At 40.3% G+C, this 15,811-nt stretch overlaps 1 protein-coding gene across 2 annotated transcripts in view; it reads right to left on the reverse strand.

Moving 5' to 3' along the window:
- The window catches only part of Mertk (MER proto-oncogene, tyrosine kinase), a 104,179-nt gene that overhangs the window by 33,083 nt on the left and 55,285 nt on the right, over window positions 1-15,811 (reverse strand). For both annotated transcript variants that reach the window (XM_010638182.2, XM_019209614.2), the window contains exons 7-8: window positions 15,148-15,331; window positions 8,790-8,941 (exon numbers count right to left, since the gene is read on the reverse strand). In XM_010638182.2, the coding sequence (XP_010636484.1) occupies window positions 8,790-8,941; window positions 15,148-15,331 (336 nt within the window). The remainder of the gene's footprint in view (window positions 1-8,789; window positions 8,942-15,147; window positions 15,332-15,811) is intronic.

The raw sequence follows: 15,811 nt of genomic DNA on the forward strand, positions 1-15,811 counted from the left end.
ATTTGTTATTGGTTGATTTCTTGATAGCAGCCATTCTTTGTAGGGTGAAGTGGAATCTCAGTGCTGTTTTCATCTGCATCTCTCAAATGACCAGTGATGTGGCACATTTTTTTCATATATTTATTTGCTGCTTTTACTTCTTTGTCTGAGAAATGTCTGTTCATTTCAGATGCCCATTTTTGAATTGGGTCTTTATGTTTGGGAGGCTGATTGTTTTAAGTTCTTTATATATTCTAGATAATAGTCCTTTGTCTGAGGAGCAACTGACAAAAATTTTTTCCCACATTGTAGGTTGTCTCTTAGTTCTGTTGATGGTTTCTTTTGCAGTGCAGAAGCTTTTTAATAAGATGAGATCCCAGTTGTTGATTCTTTCTGCTAGTTCCCATGCTGAGGATTTCTTCATAAAGTCTTTTCCTATGCCAGTGTCTTCAAGAGTTCTGCCTAACTTATCTTCCAGCAAGTTTAGTGTTTCTGTTTTAATATTTAGATCTTTAATCCACTTGGATTTTAATTTAGTGCATGGTGAAAGGTAAGGGTCTAGTTTTAATCTTCAGCAGGTTGAGCTCCAGTTTTTCCAACACCATTTATTAAAGAGGCTATCTTTGCTCCAGTGAGGACAGTCAGTTCCTTTGTCAAAGATGACGTAGCTGAGTACATCTGGAGTTGTTTTCGTGTCTTCCAATCTGTTCCACTGATCCTCAGGTCTGTTTCTTTGCCAGTACCATGCTGTTTTTATCACAGTGGCTTTGTAGTATAGTTCCAAACTGGGACCTGTTATACCCGCTGTCATGTAATATCCTTTTTAGAAATGGAGCATTTTAAAAAATAGTAAACCTAGTTTGAGGGTTTATTCTGTCATTCTGTATTAATCTGGGGGTAGATGAACAGAAAATCACCAGACAGAATAACTCCATAATCCACACCCTCTAGCCCTGGAGCCCTGTGGTGACTCAAGACTGTCGCTGAGAAATAAGTAGTATGCCTGCTTCGTAACTACAGTCCAAAGCTCCTTGAAGTACAGGACTTTCCAAGACTAAAAAGGAACAACACTGGCCTACTTCTGGCTGTATGGTTTTTCTTTTTCCTATAAAGGCATTTACAATACATCATTTATGAGAAAAATTAACTCAAAATAAGAGGAAATGCATAACTGGGAAATAATGCAATATCCAGAAGAATAAAAACCCAAGCAAAACAAAAATTGTCCTCTTGGAATATGCATAAAAGTAAATTCATCCCTTGGTATCTATGGAGGATTAGTTCTAAGCACCTCCCATGGATACCAAAATATATGAATGCCCGAGTCATGCGTAAAAATCACATCATATTTGCACAGAACCTACTTCAAATCACCTCTTGGTTACTTATAATACCCAAAACAATGTGAATAGTTGTTGTACTGCATTTTTAAGGTTATAATGACAAGAAAACAAATTATGCACATGTTCGGTACAGAAACCATTTTCCCCCTGATACATGGATACAGAAGTCACAGATATAAAGGATTGAGAAATACCTATTTACTTAGCACCTGTAATTTTTTATGAAAATTTAAAATATTTATTTTTTCACTTCTATCTCTTATTCCTTAAGGAAGTGAACAAGGGAGAAGAGCTAACCTGTATGAAGTGCTTGGAACAGTGCGTGGCCCTAAAGCAAATCTCAAAGTATGACAACCATGCTGGCCAAGGCTTACTGGTAACACATTCTGGAAAGAGGTAGAAGACTATCCTATGGTAAGGGTAGAATCATAATAAATGTTGGCATAGTGATTAGGAAGATATCCAACACATATGTTAGAGGAGATTTAACAACTTTCTCTATAAATATCCTTAAATGGTTACCAAGCCAGGCATGGTGGTGCATGCCTGTAGTTACTTGGAAGGTTGAGATAGGAAGACTGCTTAAGACCAGATCAAGGCCAAACCTTGGCAATACAATGAGATTCCATTAAAAAAAAGTTTTAAGTTTTAAAAAATGTGTGTGATCTGTCCATTATGCTTTGATGCCAAATATATAAAGAAAGTTGTGCCCATATCCATATATCTCCAAATATTTATTTCAACTCTGATTTTGAAAGCTGCCAGAGAAATTCATCTGAAATAAGATCACAAAGGATCTGTGTGTGCAGTGGCTCTGGTACTGTTCAGGTGCAGAATGCTCAAAGTGGAGCAGTCTCCCTGCGTGCAGTGGTCTGGTCATGGCATCCATGCTATGGGCCAACTTCATACTTTCATCCAGTGAGTCTTCATTTTTCAGCAATGTAAGGTCCACATCCTCAAAGACGTAAACATCTAAGAGTATTTTTAGGGAATGAAATCAGATTTATAATATGGTGTTTGGTTGTGACTTCACTTACACACATACACACATAATGGACATTGCTGATTGAGAAAGTAGAAGCACATCTTTGGAAAAACAAAAATCAGTGTTAGAGAGGGCAACTGCAGTGGTATTTATTTTCAATTATCAAAAGACTTTTACTATCCCCAGGTTCTCCATAAGAATTCACATCTTTGAACCTCATAACTCTATTAAGAATATGGCCTGGGCTGGGACTTTAGCTCAGTGGTTCCACCACCTGCTTCACAAGCACAAGGTCCTGAGTTCGATCCCTGGTGCCAAAAAAGAAAAAAAGAAAAAAAAAAAAAAGAATATAGCCTAACAAGCAGAAAAGTTCAGTGAGGAAAGAACTACTGCATAAAAGGTCCTGTCATGCAATAATAGCAAAGGTACTTGTTCAAAAGGGCCTTGGATTCATGGGCACCAATACAAAACTCACACCCTTTTCTTCAAAATGTATCCTTGCCTTGCCTTTTTCCTACCACACTGTGGAACTTATGAAAGACACCATCTTCAGAAGAAAGTAAAGGGCACTTGGGAGAGAGTAGTGGGCTACGAGAAGCTCTGGTTCTGGTGTCAGCCACATCTGGGTCCCTACACCAGCTCTGCCAATTTCAAATTTTGTGACTCTGGGTAAGTTATTGATCAAGCTCAGGTTGTTGCGCTTGTGAGGCAGATGCCAGAACCACTGAGCTAAATCCTGGGTAAGTTATTTAACTTTCCTGAAGTTTAGTTTCCTCAACTAAAAACTGAGAATATTCTCTTTCTCTCTGTTTTTGTTAGGGTGAAATGAATTTATGAAAAACAGTATACAGTATTGCACACTGCAAACAATTAACAGTGGCTATTAGCATGCCCCATGTGTTCAATGAGGTGTTTACATTTGGGTTCTTCTCCCCTGTAAACAGATTGACCTGTTGTATCCTTTCAGGCTCTGTGTATGAGAGAAAATCATTAGGGCTGTTTAGTGCCCTAAGCCAGGAAGTCTATGAAATCCATTCACAGAGATATTTCAATCGTAGGTCTCTCATCAAGACAAAATGTATCATCTTTGATCCCTGAATTTCAGAAGTGGCTTGGACACTGGCTGGGCTGTCTCCTGAGAACTTTGCCTACTCCTCATGCCTTAGCATAGTACCGGCTCCAATGACTAAGTGAGAGGGAAGAGGCAGTGGACACAGGCCACCTTTTAGGTACATCTCAGCCATCCCAGCAGCCGGCAAGCGCATCAGGAGGCAGGGGACTGGGTCTAAGGAATCCTTGAGAGTGCTGCAGATTCCCTAGGTCTCTAAAGAAGTGGGTTCTATATAGAATGATATTTCAGGGCCATAAAAATCTCTTTTATAACACCACCTTCTAATTGAAAATCTCTACTCTGCAAACACAGATAAACCAGTATTTGAGCCACAGTTCCAAAACAATGAGCTCCATAAATGAGTCCCTGTCTAATGTTCAGGCAATTCTGGGCCAAGACTTACTTACTACAGATCTTTGAAGATCCTTGATCTTGCCAGTATATACTTTAGGTTTCAAAGAAGAGGGGTAGTGCATGCGTGTAATCCCAGAACATGGGAGGCTGAGGAAGGAAGATTGGCACAAGTTCGAAGCCAGCTTGGGCTACATAGGGAGTTCAAGGCTAGCCTGAACTACATAGGGAGACTCTGTCTCCCAAAAAGCAAAACAAAGCAAAACACCTTAAAAAACAAAGGAAAGGGTTTCATATACTGCATTTTATAAATTTATTTGCTCAAAGGACTCATTTTTCATGGAAGGTTCACTGACATTTTATGGGAGGGGGGAAAGGATGGGAAACATCAGTCCATACTTCTTGTAGGACTGTCCCATTCACAGAGAAAAATTCTCTAGCTGGCTTGGATGGTGTAGGTATTGACTTTGTGTGTGTCTTAGGCTCACACATTGAGTCTACAGTACCATAAGTAATGTACAAAGTAAGTTGAAGGGCTTGTGTTCAGATGGTACAGAGATGAGGAAGACATGGCTCCAACTTCAAAGTAAACAGATCTGCACTTGCTTTTTGCCTTTGGGTGTTGAGCTTTGATTGGAAGGTAAGGGATATCAAGAAAAATAAAACAAAACAACAACAACAAAAAAGAAAAATAAAACAAAAAAAGCTGAAATCTAACATGAAGATGTCACCTTAGTAATACATAGCACAAATCAGGAGGTTCTTAGTCTGCATAACATTTGCTGTCTGCCAAAGGTACAAGTATAGGTCAGCTTTTCATTACTGAGACAAGATCCTGGCACAACTTGAAAGGACAGGATTGTTTGGCTCAGGTTTGAGAGGGTTCAGTCCATTGACTGGTGGACCATCATGGTGAAAGGGTTTCAAATCCAGAACTCAACTCATGGCATCCAGAAAGCAGAAAGAAGGGGTAGAGCAGGGAGGAAGGGGCTGGGGACCGGAGGAAGGGGCTGGTTAACCCATTGATGAGATCAGTGCCCTCAAAATCCATTCAGTTCTCTAAGAGTCTCCTAATTAATTCAAACTGACTATCACGATTAACTGGCACAGTATCAGCCTATCTTCAGCGTAGCTGCAAAAACCCACCCAAAGTCCATTTCCAAGAAAGTTCTGATGTTGCACACATAAAATCCCCACTCTTACTACACTTATAAGAAATTTCAAAATATTCAATTCCGCTTCTTTGCATAAAGAAGAAGTAGCTTTAGTTAGAGTTTTCTAAGCCATGCCCTTCCAAGATGAAGGGAGTTCTGGAAAGTGAGGTGACAGGTGCCGAGATCACTGTGAACTTCTCTTTGTCACAGCTGTGGGACCCCTCTCGAGGCCTCCTCAGTGCTCGCTCTTTCCTCCAGTTGTAGATGATGAATTTAGCTGTGTCAGAATGTTCCCAAAGTAACTTGAGACACTAGGTCTATTGTCGTCACTAGGTCACCACGACGCACAAAGTAGAAGGTGAATACAATGCAAGTGACTTTCTCACTGGGGTGGTTTGGATGGTTTCCCCTTCCGTGGCAGTACTATTCTCAGTGCAGAGGGAGCAGTCTGAACAAAAGGCAATGAGCACAGTGAGAGTTTGTGGCATTTCGTGCACTGGCTCTCCAGCCACAGTCATTCCCCTCACCTGCTTCTGTTCAAGAAGTCTTCTCTGGAAAAGGGGCTTTCACCCAGGCCAGGAGAAATGGGAAGGGTGGCCTGCAGCTCTCTATACACACTTGTTTGTTTTCAGACTGCTCAAGTGTCTCATTATTTTTGCCAACAGAGAAAACGAATCCTACTGAACTGAAAACTTTTACCTATCTATACTAAGCACTGAGTATTGTGAATAAAAAGCCTTTCTCTAAGAGGCTCATCACAAAGACCTGTGGACCAGATTACAGGAAAGAGAAGCCTCTTCTTTGGTTGCCGTGGTTACGATGACTGTGAAGCAGGGTCATCACTATTACAGTCATCACTTGTAAGAGGCAACACAACATGGACTTCTGAGCTACGTTCCTTTTTCTCTACTCCCACCACCTACTGTCCCACTACTTGCTTCCTGATGGGAAGGAAAAGAAAAAGGACAAACCCTATCAAATAAACATTGGATGATGTGAACTTGAAAATGGCTGGACATCTCCGTTTTCCACAGCTGTCTGCCATCTCTAAGGGCAACTGGAGCGAATTTTCACCAATCCAGCAGCTGCAATTGCTGCAGTTCTACCTTCAGCTCCAGGACATTTTCCTTGACCAAAAACACACTAAGTCATTTCCAAGTCTGAAACATTTAGCAAACAATGACAAAGCAGAGCCACCAGAAACATATACCTGATCTCCGTGACAGATTTGGTGATGATGTACTAGCTGGTACAGTCACTTTGGCTATATTTGTGTATTCATATACAGTAGCATGAGCTGGAACAGAATGAAAACTGTGCCTTATTGGCAGTCGTCTTGAAAGAATGAAGAGATTAATAATCATGCCAGGTGTGGTAATCACAAATTGTTTCAAACCAACTCATAACTGGTGCCAAGTTAAAACGCAGTGTACCCACTAGAATATGGCGTATTGAAGAAATTAAGTACATTTAAAACTTACAAAAAAGGGGAAAATGATTGGAAGAAAGTTTGTACATCAGTAAGGGGTGCGGCTCTCCATCCTTTCATCCGGTCTTGCTCTCCTGCAAAGGTGCTGAGTTACTTTTGTGCGGGGCGCCATATACATGCCATGAAGATGCTACAATTGGGATCATTCAGCAGGTTTAAATCGGTCAGGAATAGGACAACACAGAAGAAGCACTCTTCCCATGGCCAAAGTAAAGCAGACAAACTAGGGAATCTGCCTTCCATGGAGGTTCTACATCAGAGTCAGCCTTATTTCAATTCTCTTCCTTTCCCAGAAGAGAAAGGGACCTTTCTTTTTAAATTTTTTAGAAAAATTTTATGAGTACAATACATGTTTGTGTACAATAATGATCACATTCCTCAGGAGAGTTGGTACATGTGCATAATCCCTCTTAATTCTTTTTTCATCTCCTTTCCCTTCATCTCTTGGTCTCCTTCCCTTTTGCAAAAGATATATATCCTTGTTTCCTACTACCTCTCCTTTATTTTGTTCTTTATTTATATTTTGGGCTTCTCATAGATAAGAAACCATGTGATATTTAAGCTGTGTGTTTGATTTATTTCACTTGCCATTATGTTCTCAAGGTACATCTATTCTAAAAATGACTCTAGTTTATCCAGAAGGGGACCTTTCTGGAAGCTGTCTACCCAACCACACTGAGGGATCATCACTCAGCAAGCAGCCTCCCTACTTCTGCCTACTTCTCCCTACCTCTGGCCTTATCTGAACTGGAGTTCCCAACATTGCAGTGATCTTTAGACTTCACATGTCCCTCTGTGTCTGGCTGGTACCTAGGGAGGCAGTCACATTTTCACACAGATCCCCTTTACCTTTTGTTTGCTACTGTGAGATATAATTAACACTCACACAGGAGAAAAATTAATTAAAGGGGGATCTTTCAAACCTTAGATTCTAAGAATTACCTGATGCAACCCCACCTCACCCAGGCCCACATATATATCCAAAATAAGCCAGGTGAAATTAAGATAAACATTCTCCTTGATCAAGAAAACCTTCCTAGATAGCGGTGGGAGCCAGCTGCTAAGTTCCCTGGCTTGTCTTTGTAGACCAAATAGGTCAAAATGCTCTGGCAGAAAGAAGGCAGATTTGAATGTTACTTATAGCAATAAACTCAATTTTTTATTCATAAATGGGGGATAATACCAGCCATCTCTAAAATTCTTACGTCTCAAGTTGCACTCCTGGGGTCAAACCTTTTGGTAGGTCCCTCACTATCTCCTAGGCCCTCTGCCCACCTTTCACAGCCATGTACTTCAGACTCACAACTCCTTAGTCCAGTTTCACCTCACACCAAGCTCTCATAAAAGGATTCATATGCCAGGCCTTTGAGTGAGTCACGTTTTTAAAAAAATCTATCGTATTGTACCTTCTCATAGTTACTTTTGCCCACCCAAAGATCCTACATCTTCAACTGTTCTAATTATATGAAGCTGTGATGGTTAATTTTGTGACAGCTTGACTAGTCACAGGGGTGCCCAGTTATTTGGTGAAATATTACTTCTGGGCATGTGTAGTAGGATGTGTCCAAACAAGATCAGCACCTGAGTCAGCGGAAAAAGTAAAGCGGATGGCCCTCTCAATCCACTGAAGGCCTAAATAAAACAAAGGGCTGAGGAAAGAGGATCTCCCCTTTTCTGTTGCCTGAAAGCTTGAGATGATACACTGGTCTCCTGTCTCTGAACTGAGTTCTGTCCTTTGGCCTCCCTGGTTCTCAGGCCTTCAGACTTGGACTGAATTACACCACTGGCTTCCCTGGGGTTTCTGCTTGCAGACAGCACATGATAAACCTTTTCAACTTCTGTAACTATGAGCCAATTCTTTATAATTAACCTCTATATAAATACATATTCTGCTGGCTGTGTTTCTCTGGAGACTTCCAACTAATATGCAAGCCCAGATCAAGTACCACCTTTGCAGGGCCAGGCAGTCTACTACAGGCCCCCAGAAAGAATCTTTAGAAATTTCCAAGAGACTATGAATCACAAGACTGCTCAGCTCTGTATCTCTCTGGCCTCATGCTATGATTGCCTAGGTGATCCACACCATCTCCTTATAAGCCTAATTCCCTGAAGGGGAAGAAGTCAGGTGATGACAAATGATGCATTGTGCATCTATCTGTTGAGTACTTAAATGAGTGAGGTAAGCCCCCCCAGCAAGAATCCATAGTACTTTTCGACTATCCAGTCACCTTTACTTTTTACTTTATTATGTCCTGTGGAAAGGTGCCTTGCCTGGCTCAGTCAATACTGGGCCTCTTCACAACAAAATGAAAGTTTTGGAAACAAATCAACAAGATACAAGGAGATGATTAAGCTAACTGTCAGGGTTCATACTTACAGAAGTCTTGTCACTCTGCCACATGTGGGATATCCGGTAGCCCACCAGCTCCCCGTCCTGCTGCTTAATTGGAGGCTGCATCCAGCTGATATTCACATTATTAGCAGATTCATCCAGAAGCACAGTGACATTTAAAGGTGCTATTGTTGGAGCTGCAGATGAAAAAGAAGGAAAAGATGAAGACCCACAAAGAAAAAGCGTGTGTAGACGATTCTTTTCTAGGTTTTCCAGGGTTTGGTTTTCAAATGTTCTATGAAAAGCACAAAAGTGACAATAAGATGAAGACTAGGTGCCACTGTCTTTTCAATGAGGGACCACTGCGATATCACATGAGTTTTCACAAGTGCCTTAGGCCACAGAAGCCTTAAGAGACTTAAGCTGAAAATGTCACAAGGGCCATGTCGGGGAAGGAAGTGAGCGGCACAGTTACTTATGGTATATCTGAAAGGAAAACAAAACTGTTAAAACCGTTTTCTTCCCTGCTGACTCCACAAGCAGTAACCGTGAAGATAAAGTCCACATCCACTAGGGAAATGGCACAAGCCAAAGCTGGGTTCATTAAATCCATCTCACACATTCAGATTTGTTGGGGAATGTGTGGATAAACATGGCCAGCTCAACAGGTCATTCTTTCTGCCTCCTGCTAAACCCTCTCCATGGTGATGTTAAGGGATTTTAAAAAATACAAACACGAGGCAAAAAGGAGTCAAGGACATAAGACAGTTTTCAATACATATTTGAAAACTGAAAAGGAGATGCAGAAGTAATTAATTCAGCAAGCCCATTCTCCCCAGAGAAACACAGAGAGGCTCAGAAGCTGAGGGCCAGGTACGAAAATGGGAACTAAAACTGGGAAGACTACCTGCAAGTCTAATTACAAGGCAGTCGCTCCTTGCAGTCCCTCTACCCCCTTCCCACATACCAGGCAAGGACTACCTCAAATACCCACAGGACACAAGGCAGGGGTTGCTCTGAGTTGAAAAGCAACTGGTCTGAGAGCGTCAGCAGAGCAGAGGCATGGAGAAGGGCCAGACTGAAGAGTGGGGAAATAAGTGAAAATTTGTGATCTGAATGAGGAGGACTCCACTTCATCCTCGTACCCCTGGTCAGGCTCCTAGACTATAACCAGGACAGGAGACAGTAGACATCCCTTCCTGAGGAACAGAGGGATTATGGAGGAAGACAACCAGTTGTCTGGAACAAACCTGTAGGTCACTGCCCAATCGCCAGCCAGTGAAGCTTCTAAGGCCCACCCACATTCATAAAGTGCCAGTCAAATTGCTGGACGTCAGTCTTTGATGGGAGCAGGCAGCAGAAGTCTGGGAAAAAGTCATTTGTGAATGAGCCACACACAGGACAGAAAGCTTGGAGCAGACAGAACCAGTGTAAGGAGGTGGAGAAGACTACAAATAAACCAAAACAATAAACAATATACCTAAAGATAAGAAAAAGAACTGATGACTGAGAACCGGGGGAAAAAAAGTGAAGAAAGAATGCAGAATAAAAATCCAGAGGAAAAACAGCCACTTTGAGAAAAAAAAAATTAAGAAAGTATTTGAAGAGGTCCAACAACTGCTTAATATTAATGTTTGGGAAAAAATAGGAGCAGAACATTTTCAAAGGGAAAAATGTGTAAGGGAAAGTCTCAGGATCGAAGGACTTGGATTTCTGGACAGGGCAACTGAATGCCTGTGTTGATGACCAAAACAGACTCTACATTATAGCTCATTACAGCACCAACATTAAAGAGAAGATATATTTTTAAAAAGCAAAATAAAAAATAGTTTGCAGAAGACTCAAGTATCACAGTTAGAAACAGCAATTCCTAATGCCAAAAAACAATGCAAAAGTACAGATTTTCTTTCTTTCTTTCTTTCTCTCTCTCTCTCTCTCTCTCTCTCTCTCTCTCTCTCTCTTTCTTTTTTTTCTGGTACAGGGATCAAACTCAGGACCTTAGACTTGTAAGGCAGGTGCAGCACCACTGAGCTACATCCCTGGCTCCTGGATTGATTGATTGCAGTACTGGGGATTGAACTCAGGACTGAGCTACATCCTTAGTCCTTTTTAAATTTTTATTTTGAGGCAGGGCAATGCTAAGCCATTAAGTTTCCCAGGCTTGGTCCAAACTTGTGATCCTCCTGCTTCAGCATCCCAGAGTGCTGGGATTATAGGCGTGTGCCACTTCACCCAGCAGTTTTCAATTTTTGAATGAAAATAATTTCTACTTTAAAATTACATATTCAGAAAATTACTAATCTAGTATGAAGGACATTCAAATCTCTAGTCATTATTATTATTACTATTGTTGTTATATTATTATTATCATCATCATTGTTACTATTATTGCTGTTAGCAGCAGCAGAAGTACTGGGGATTGAAGCCAATGCCTTCACAATGAGCTATCTCCACAGTCTTCCTTTCTTTTTTATAATCGGAAGCAAACTAAGGACCTGGCACTTTTGAGGAAGGTGCAGTGCCACTGAGCTAAATACCTGGGCACCCTCCTTTTTTTCTGAGACAGTGTTTTGTTTAAATTGCCCAAGCTGGGGCCGGGGATTTAGCTCAGTGGTTCCACTGCGTGCCTTGCAAGAGCAAGGACCCGAGTTCCATTCCCAATAATAATAATAATAATAATAATAATAATGATGATAAATTGCCCAGGCTGGGTTTTTTTCAGTCCTCCTGTTTCAGCCTCCCAGGGTGCTGGGATTACAGATGTGCAGCACTATGTGCCTAGGCTGGCTGAAACTCCTGGGCTCAAGTGGGTTCACTGTTGCCTCAGCTCCCCCACAGTGCTGGAACTAGAGTCACATGCTACTGAGGCCCAGCTCAGTCTTTATTTTTTGCTACACATTCACTTAGGAAGGCTATTGAGTTGTTCCATGAAAATGAAAAAGTAAACTAAGAAAGCAAATGCTCAGGTGAAGGAGACAGAGTCACTAGGATGACTTTAAAAGAAGACCAGAAAATACCCCCCTCCCAAAGTAAAGGTAACAATATCCAGACCTCAGAAATAGTGCCTGTTCATGTCAGACTGGAAAGTCTTCTGATTCAAGACACTGGGTAGAATGCATGGAATAATCTGATCTCACCTGTGGGTAAACACTGGCCCTACACTGCTATGGTCCTGCCTAACAAAATTTAAAAGCCATGCCCAAAGGTTAAGCTGCTCACTACTAGCTTAACTGTGTCCCCAAACAAAGCTTACTTATAGGAATACAAGAATATCTAGAATTCAACAATAATGAACTACCATTGCCTGCAATCCAATCAAAGATTACTAGGTAGGAAAAGAAACTGGAACAAACTAGCCCTAGTGGGACTATAAATGGATTATTTGAAATAACACCAGGAATAAAATGGGTCTGTTAGAATTAACAAACAAGAACATTAAAACAGTTATTATAGTCATAGTCTATATGGTCCAAAAGTTAAGTAAAGACATGAAATATCTATTAAAAAAAAAAGACAAAATATATAATGTGAGAAATGAAATAAAAAATGGCTAGGATTAATGGCAGACTGGATGCCAAACAACAACAACAACAAAATTACTGAATATGAAAACACAGCAATAGAAACTACCCAAATAAAATTCAGAGAGAAACAAAGGGCAAATATTAACAAAGCTTCAGTGAGATATGGGACAGCTTCATGGTCCAGTATATGTATAATACAAGCTCTTAGAAGAAGTGGAAACAAAAAAATATTTGAGAGCTGGGACTGTAGCTCAGTAGTAGAGCCCTTGCCCGGTATGCTAAAATTTTTCCAAAGCTGATACAAACTACAAACAGAGAGCCCCAAGAAGTTCAAAGCACAAAGTGTATTAAAGTTATGCTAATGTGCATTATCATTAAATCACTAAAATCAGCAAAAAGAGGAGAAAATATATCATATATACAGTGTAAAAAGTTAGTTTGACCACAGATTTTATGTTGAAAATAATGCAATGACAGCAAAAAGATAGCGGAGCAACATTTTTTTTGTTTGTTCGTTTTGTTTTTGTTTTTTTTTTTGAACCGGGGATTGAACTTGGGTCCTTTCACTTGCAAGGCAGGCCACCGAACCGCTGAGCTAATTCCCTGGCCCAGCGAAGCAACATTTTTAATGTACTGAAAGGAAACAAACTGCGAGCTTAGAATTCTATTATCTAGTAAAAATATCTTTCAAAAATGAAGGCCAGGTAAGAATGTAGCTCAGTGGTAGGGTATGCCCACACACAGCACGGACAAAGAAAGGCCTTGGGATCAATCCCAAGCACAACTGGAAAAATAAAATAAAATAAAATAAATCTTTAGTTTAAGGAAAAATAAATATTTTTTCCTCAGACATACAGAAGCTGAATTTCCTGCCAGCAGATCCACTCTTCAAGAAATGATAAAGAGTTTTCTTCCTGGAGAAGTAAAACATTACCAAGCAAAATATGGGTCTATACCCAAAATTGTAGACCATCAAAAATAGGAGTCACATGTGTAAATATATGTTTACCTTTATTATATAAATCTCTCAAAACGATTATTGGCTGAACAAAAGTAATAACATGTCTTTATAACATACTTAAAATGTATGACAACAATTGCAAAAATATTGGAAGAAGGAAAATAGAACTATACTATTTTAAGGCTCCTATGCATGAAATGGTATAAATCACTTGTAGGTAAACTGTGACAAGTTAAACATACACACTATAAAACCTAAAGAAACTACGAAAGAACAGAAAAGGTTATTACTAATAAGCTAACGAGGGAGATAAAACAGGATCAGATAAATATTTGGCTAAGCCAAAAGGAAAATAGGGGGAGATATTACAGATAGAACAAATAGAAATTCTGACAGACATAAATCTACCCATTTGAATGATAACATCACATTTTAATGGATCAAATACCCCGACTTAAGGGTAAATGTAAATGGACTAAAAAGCAATGTGGGGGCTGGGGTGTAGCCCAGTGGGAGAGCGTGTGCTTAGGATATGTGAGGCCCTGGGTTCAATCCCCAGTGGATTCCCCCAAAGTAATGTATATTTTTTATATAACAAAATATATGCCACTCACACAAAATACACATTGACAGAACAAGTTGACAAAAAAGTCAATAAGAATTCAGATATGAAAAGTCTGTCAGTTAACTTGAGCTAGTCAGTATTTATAGAACATTCCACTCCAATAAGAACAATATGGATACCAAGATGGCCATAAAGTACGTTTAAAAGGAGTCAAGTCATACAAATTATGTTCTCTGGCCTCAACTGAACTAAATTGGAAAGCAACATTACAATTATCTCTGGAAAAATCCACAATATTTAGAAATTAAGTTATATTTCTAAATAAAGTCAAAGAATAAGTCAAAACATATTTTCTAGAAAATATTCTGGTTGCTTTTTTTTGTGGTGGGGGGGAGTACCGGGAATCGAACTTGGGCCCTTGTGCTTACGAGCTGGGCGGTAGAACCACTGAGCCAAATTCCAGCCCATTAGAAAACATTCTGAATTGAATAAAAATGGAGCCACAGCATATCAAAATTGTTTTCAAAGGCTTTTCTTCTTTATTTGAAGAGAGAAGATATTTTAACAATTGTGGCATTAGGACTGGTACAAGAATCAAGCCCTCAAAAAAATTTTTTTTTGAGGGAACTGGGGATGGAATCTAGGGCCTTGCACATACTGGCCAAATGCTCTATCACAGAGCTGCTTTCCCAGATTTTAAACCATCAGAATTTCTGATCTGACCTGGCCCTCTATCTGCATAAAGACTGGAGTGCTGAGTATAGTAAGGGAAGGCGAGAGTCTGTGTGAGGACTGGGGATGATAGGAACGATGCGATCCGAGGTTAACAGAGCTACAAGAGTCAGTACAACATTCACAGACGGAAACAATCTCGGAGATTATCTTTAACGACATAAAATTGGCTTAGAGCAAGATGGGCAAGATTTGTGCCTATAGCATAAGGTGCTGTGAGGATCTGACAAGAGCACGTGTAAAGCATCTGTCATCTCTGGCACAGACTGGCTGCTTGGCAAACCTTAGCCAACCTCAGATCATTTGTTTTCTTGAGTTTGACGCTATGAGTAATAATTTTTGTTTCTTATTCTATTTTAATTAAAAATACTGGTTTAAAAAATGTGCTACTCTCTTCCTATGTAAAAGAAACACTTAGTACATATGTTTGTTCACTAAGCCCTATAAAATACAGAAGGAAATATCTTCTTTTCCATTCGATTGGCCACCTCAATAAAATGCACTTCCAGAAACAGAGTTCAAAGAAAGCAAAGGGCACACACTCAAAATCAGGCTGCTGGAAAAGGTCTGTTTAATCTTGTGTCATCGGGGGAAATACTCATTGCGAGTCTTAGGAATTACCTCCCTCGGTCGTGCTGGCCAGAATCCATGGGCTTACTGAGGACCAGCCAATTTCGTTCTTGCAGGACACACCAATGCTGTAATTAGCCAGGGCTTGCAGCTGCTGGATTTGATACAGATGTGGTGAAGCCGAGGTGTTAAAAATCATGACTGAGCCATTACTCAGAGGATCAACTTCCTTGACCTGAATGAAGAGCAGACACGTGGAGACATTAGTAAGGTGGCGGGAATGTTAGACTTGGGCACACATGCACTTGCCCCATGTGGGCTTCCCCCGCTCTGCAGGAAGGACCTGCTTCCTCTCAGGCCACACACATCTTCCCACCAGCACGACTGAGTGTTACTCATGCTGGGGACCTCACGAAATGCCCAGAATAATGATTCTCACTGTGGCAGGTGGCGAAGTTGGTAATTAGCATGACCATAACATAATGATTAGAAGTCACACTGTATTAGAAAAGAAAATAGCCCCTCCTCTTTTGGACCCACCTCAATTATTGATTTCTGCTTTTAGCTGCTTCATATAATATGCAACATAAGCAATAGATATTATTGTCTGTGGCTGTGCCAGCCTAAAATATTTACCATGTGGCCTTTTAAAGACAATACTTCCCAATCCTGCTTTGGAAGATAGATTTCTTGTTTTAGTTTTTTTTTTTTTTTT

This window comes from Fukomys damarensis, unplaced genomic scaffold (genome assembly GCF_012274545.1).
Source record: "Fukomys damarensis isolate Sample0158 unplaced genomic scaffold, DMR_v1.0_HiC HiC_scaffold_9, whole genome shotgun sequence".
In the NCBI taxonomy this organism is placed as follows: Eukaryota; Metazoa; Chordata; class Mammalia; order Rodentia; family Bathyergidae; genus Fukomys; species Fukomys damarensis.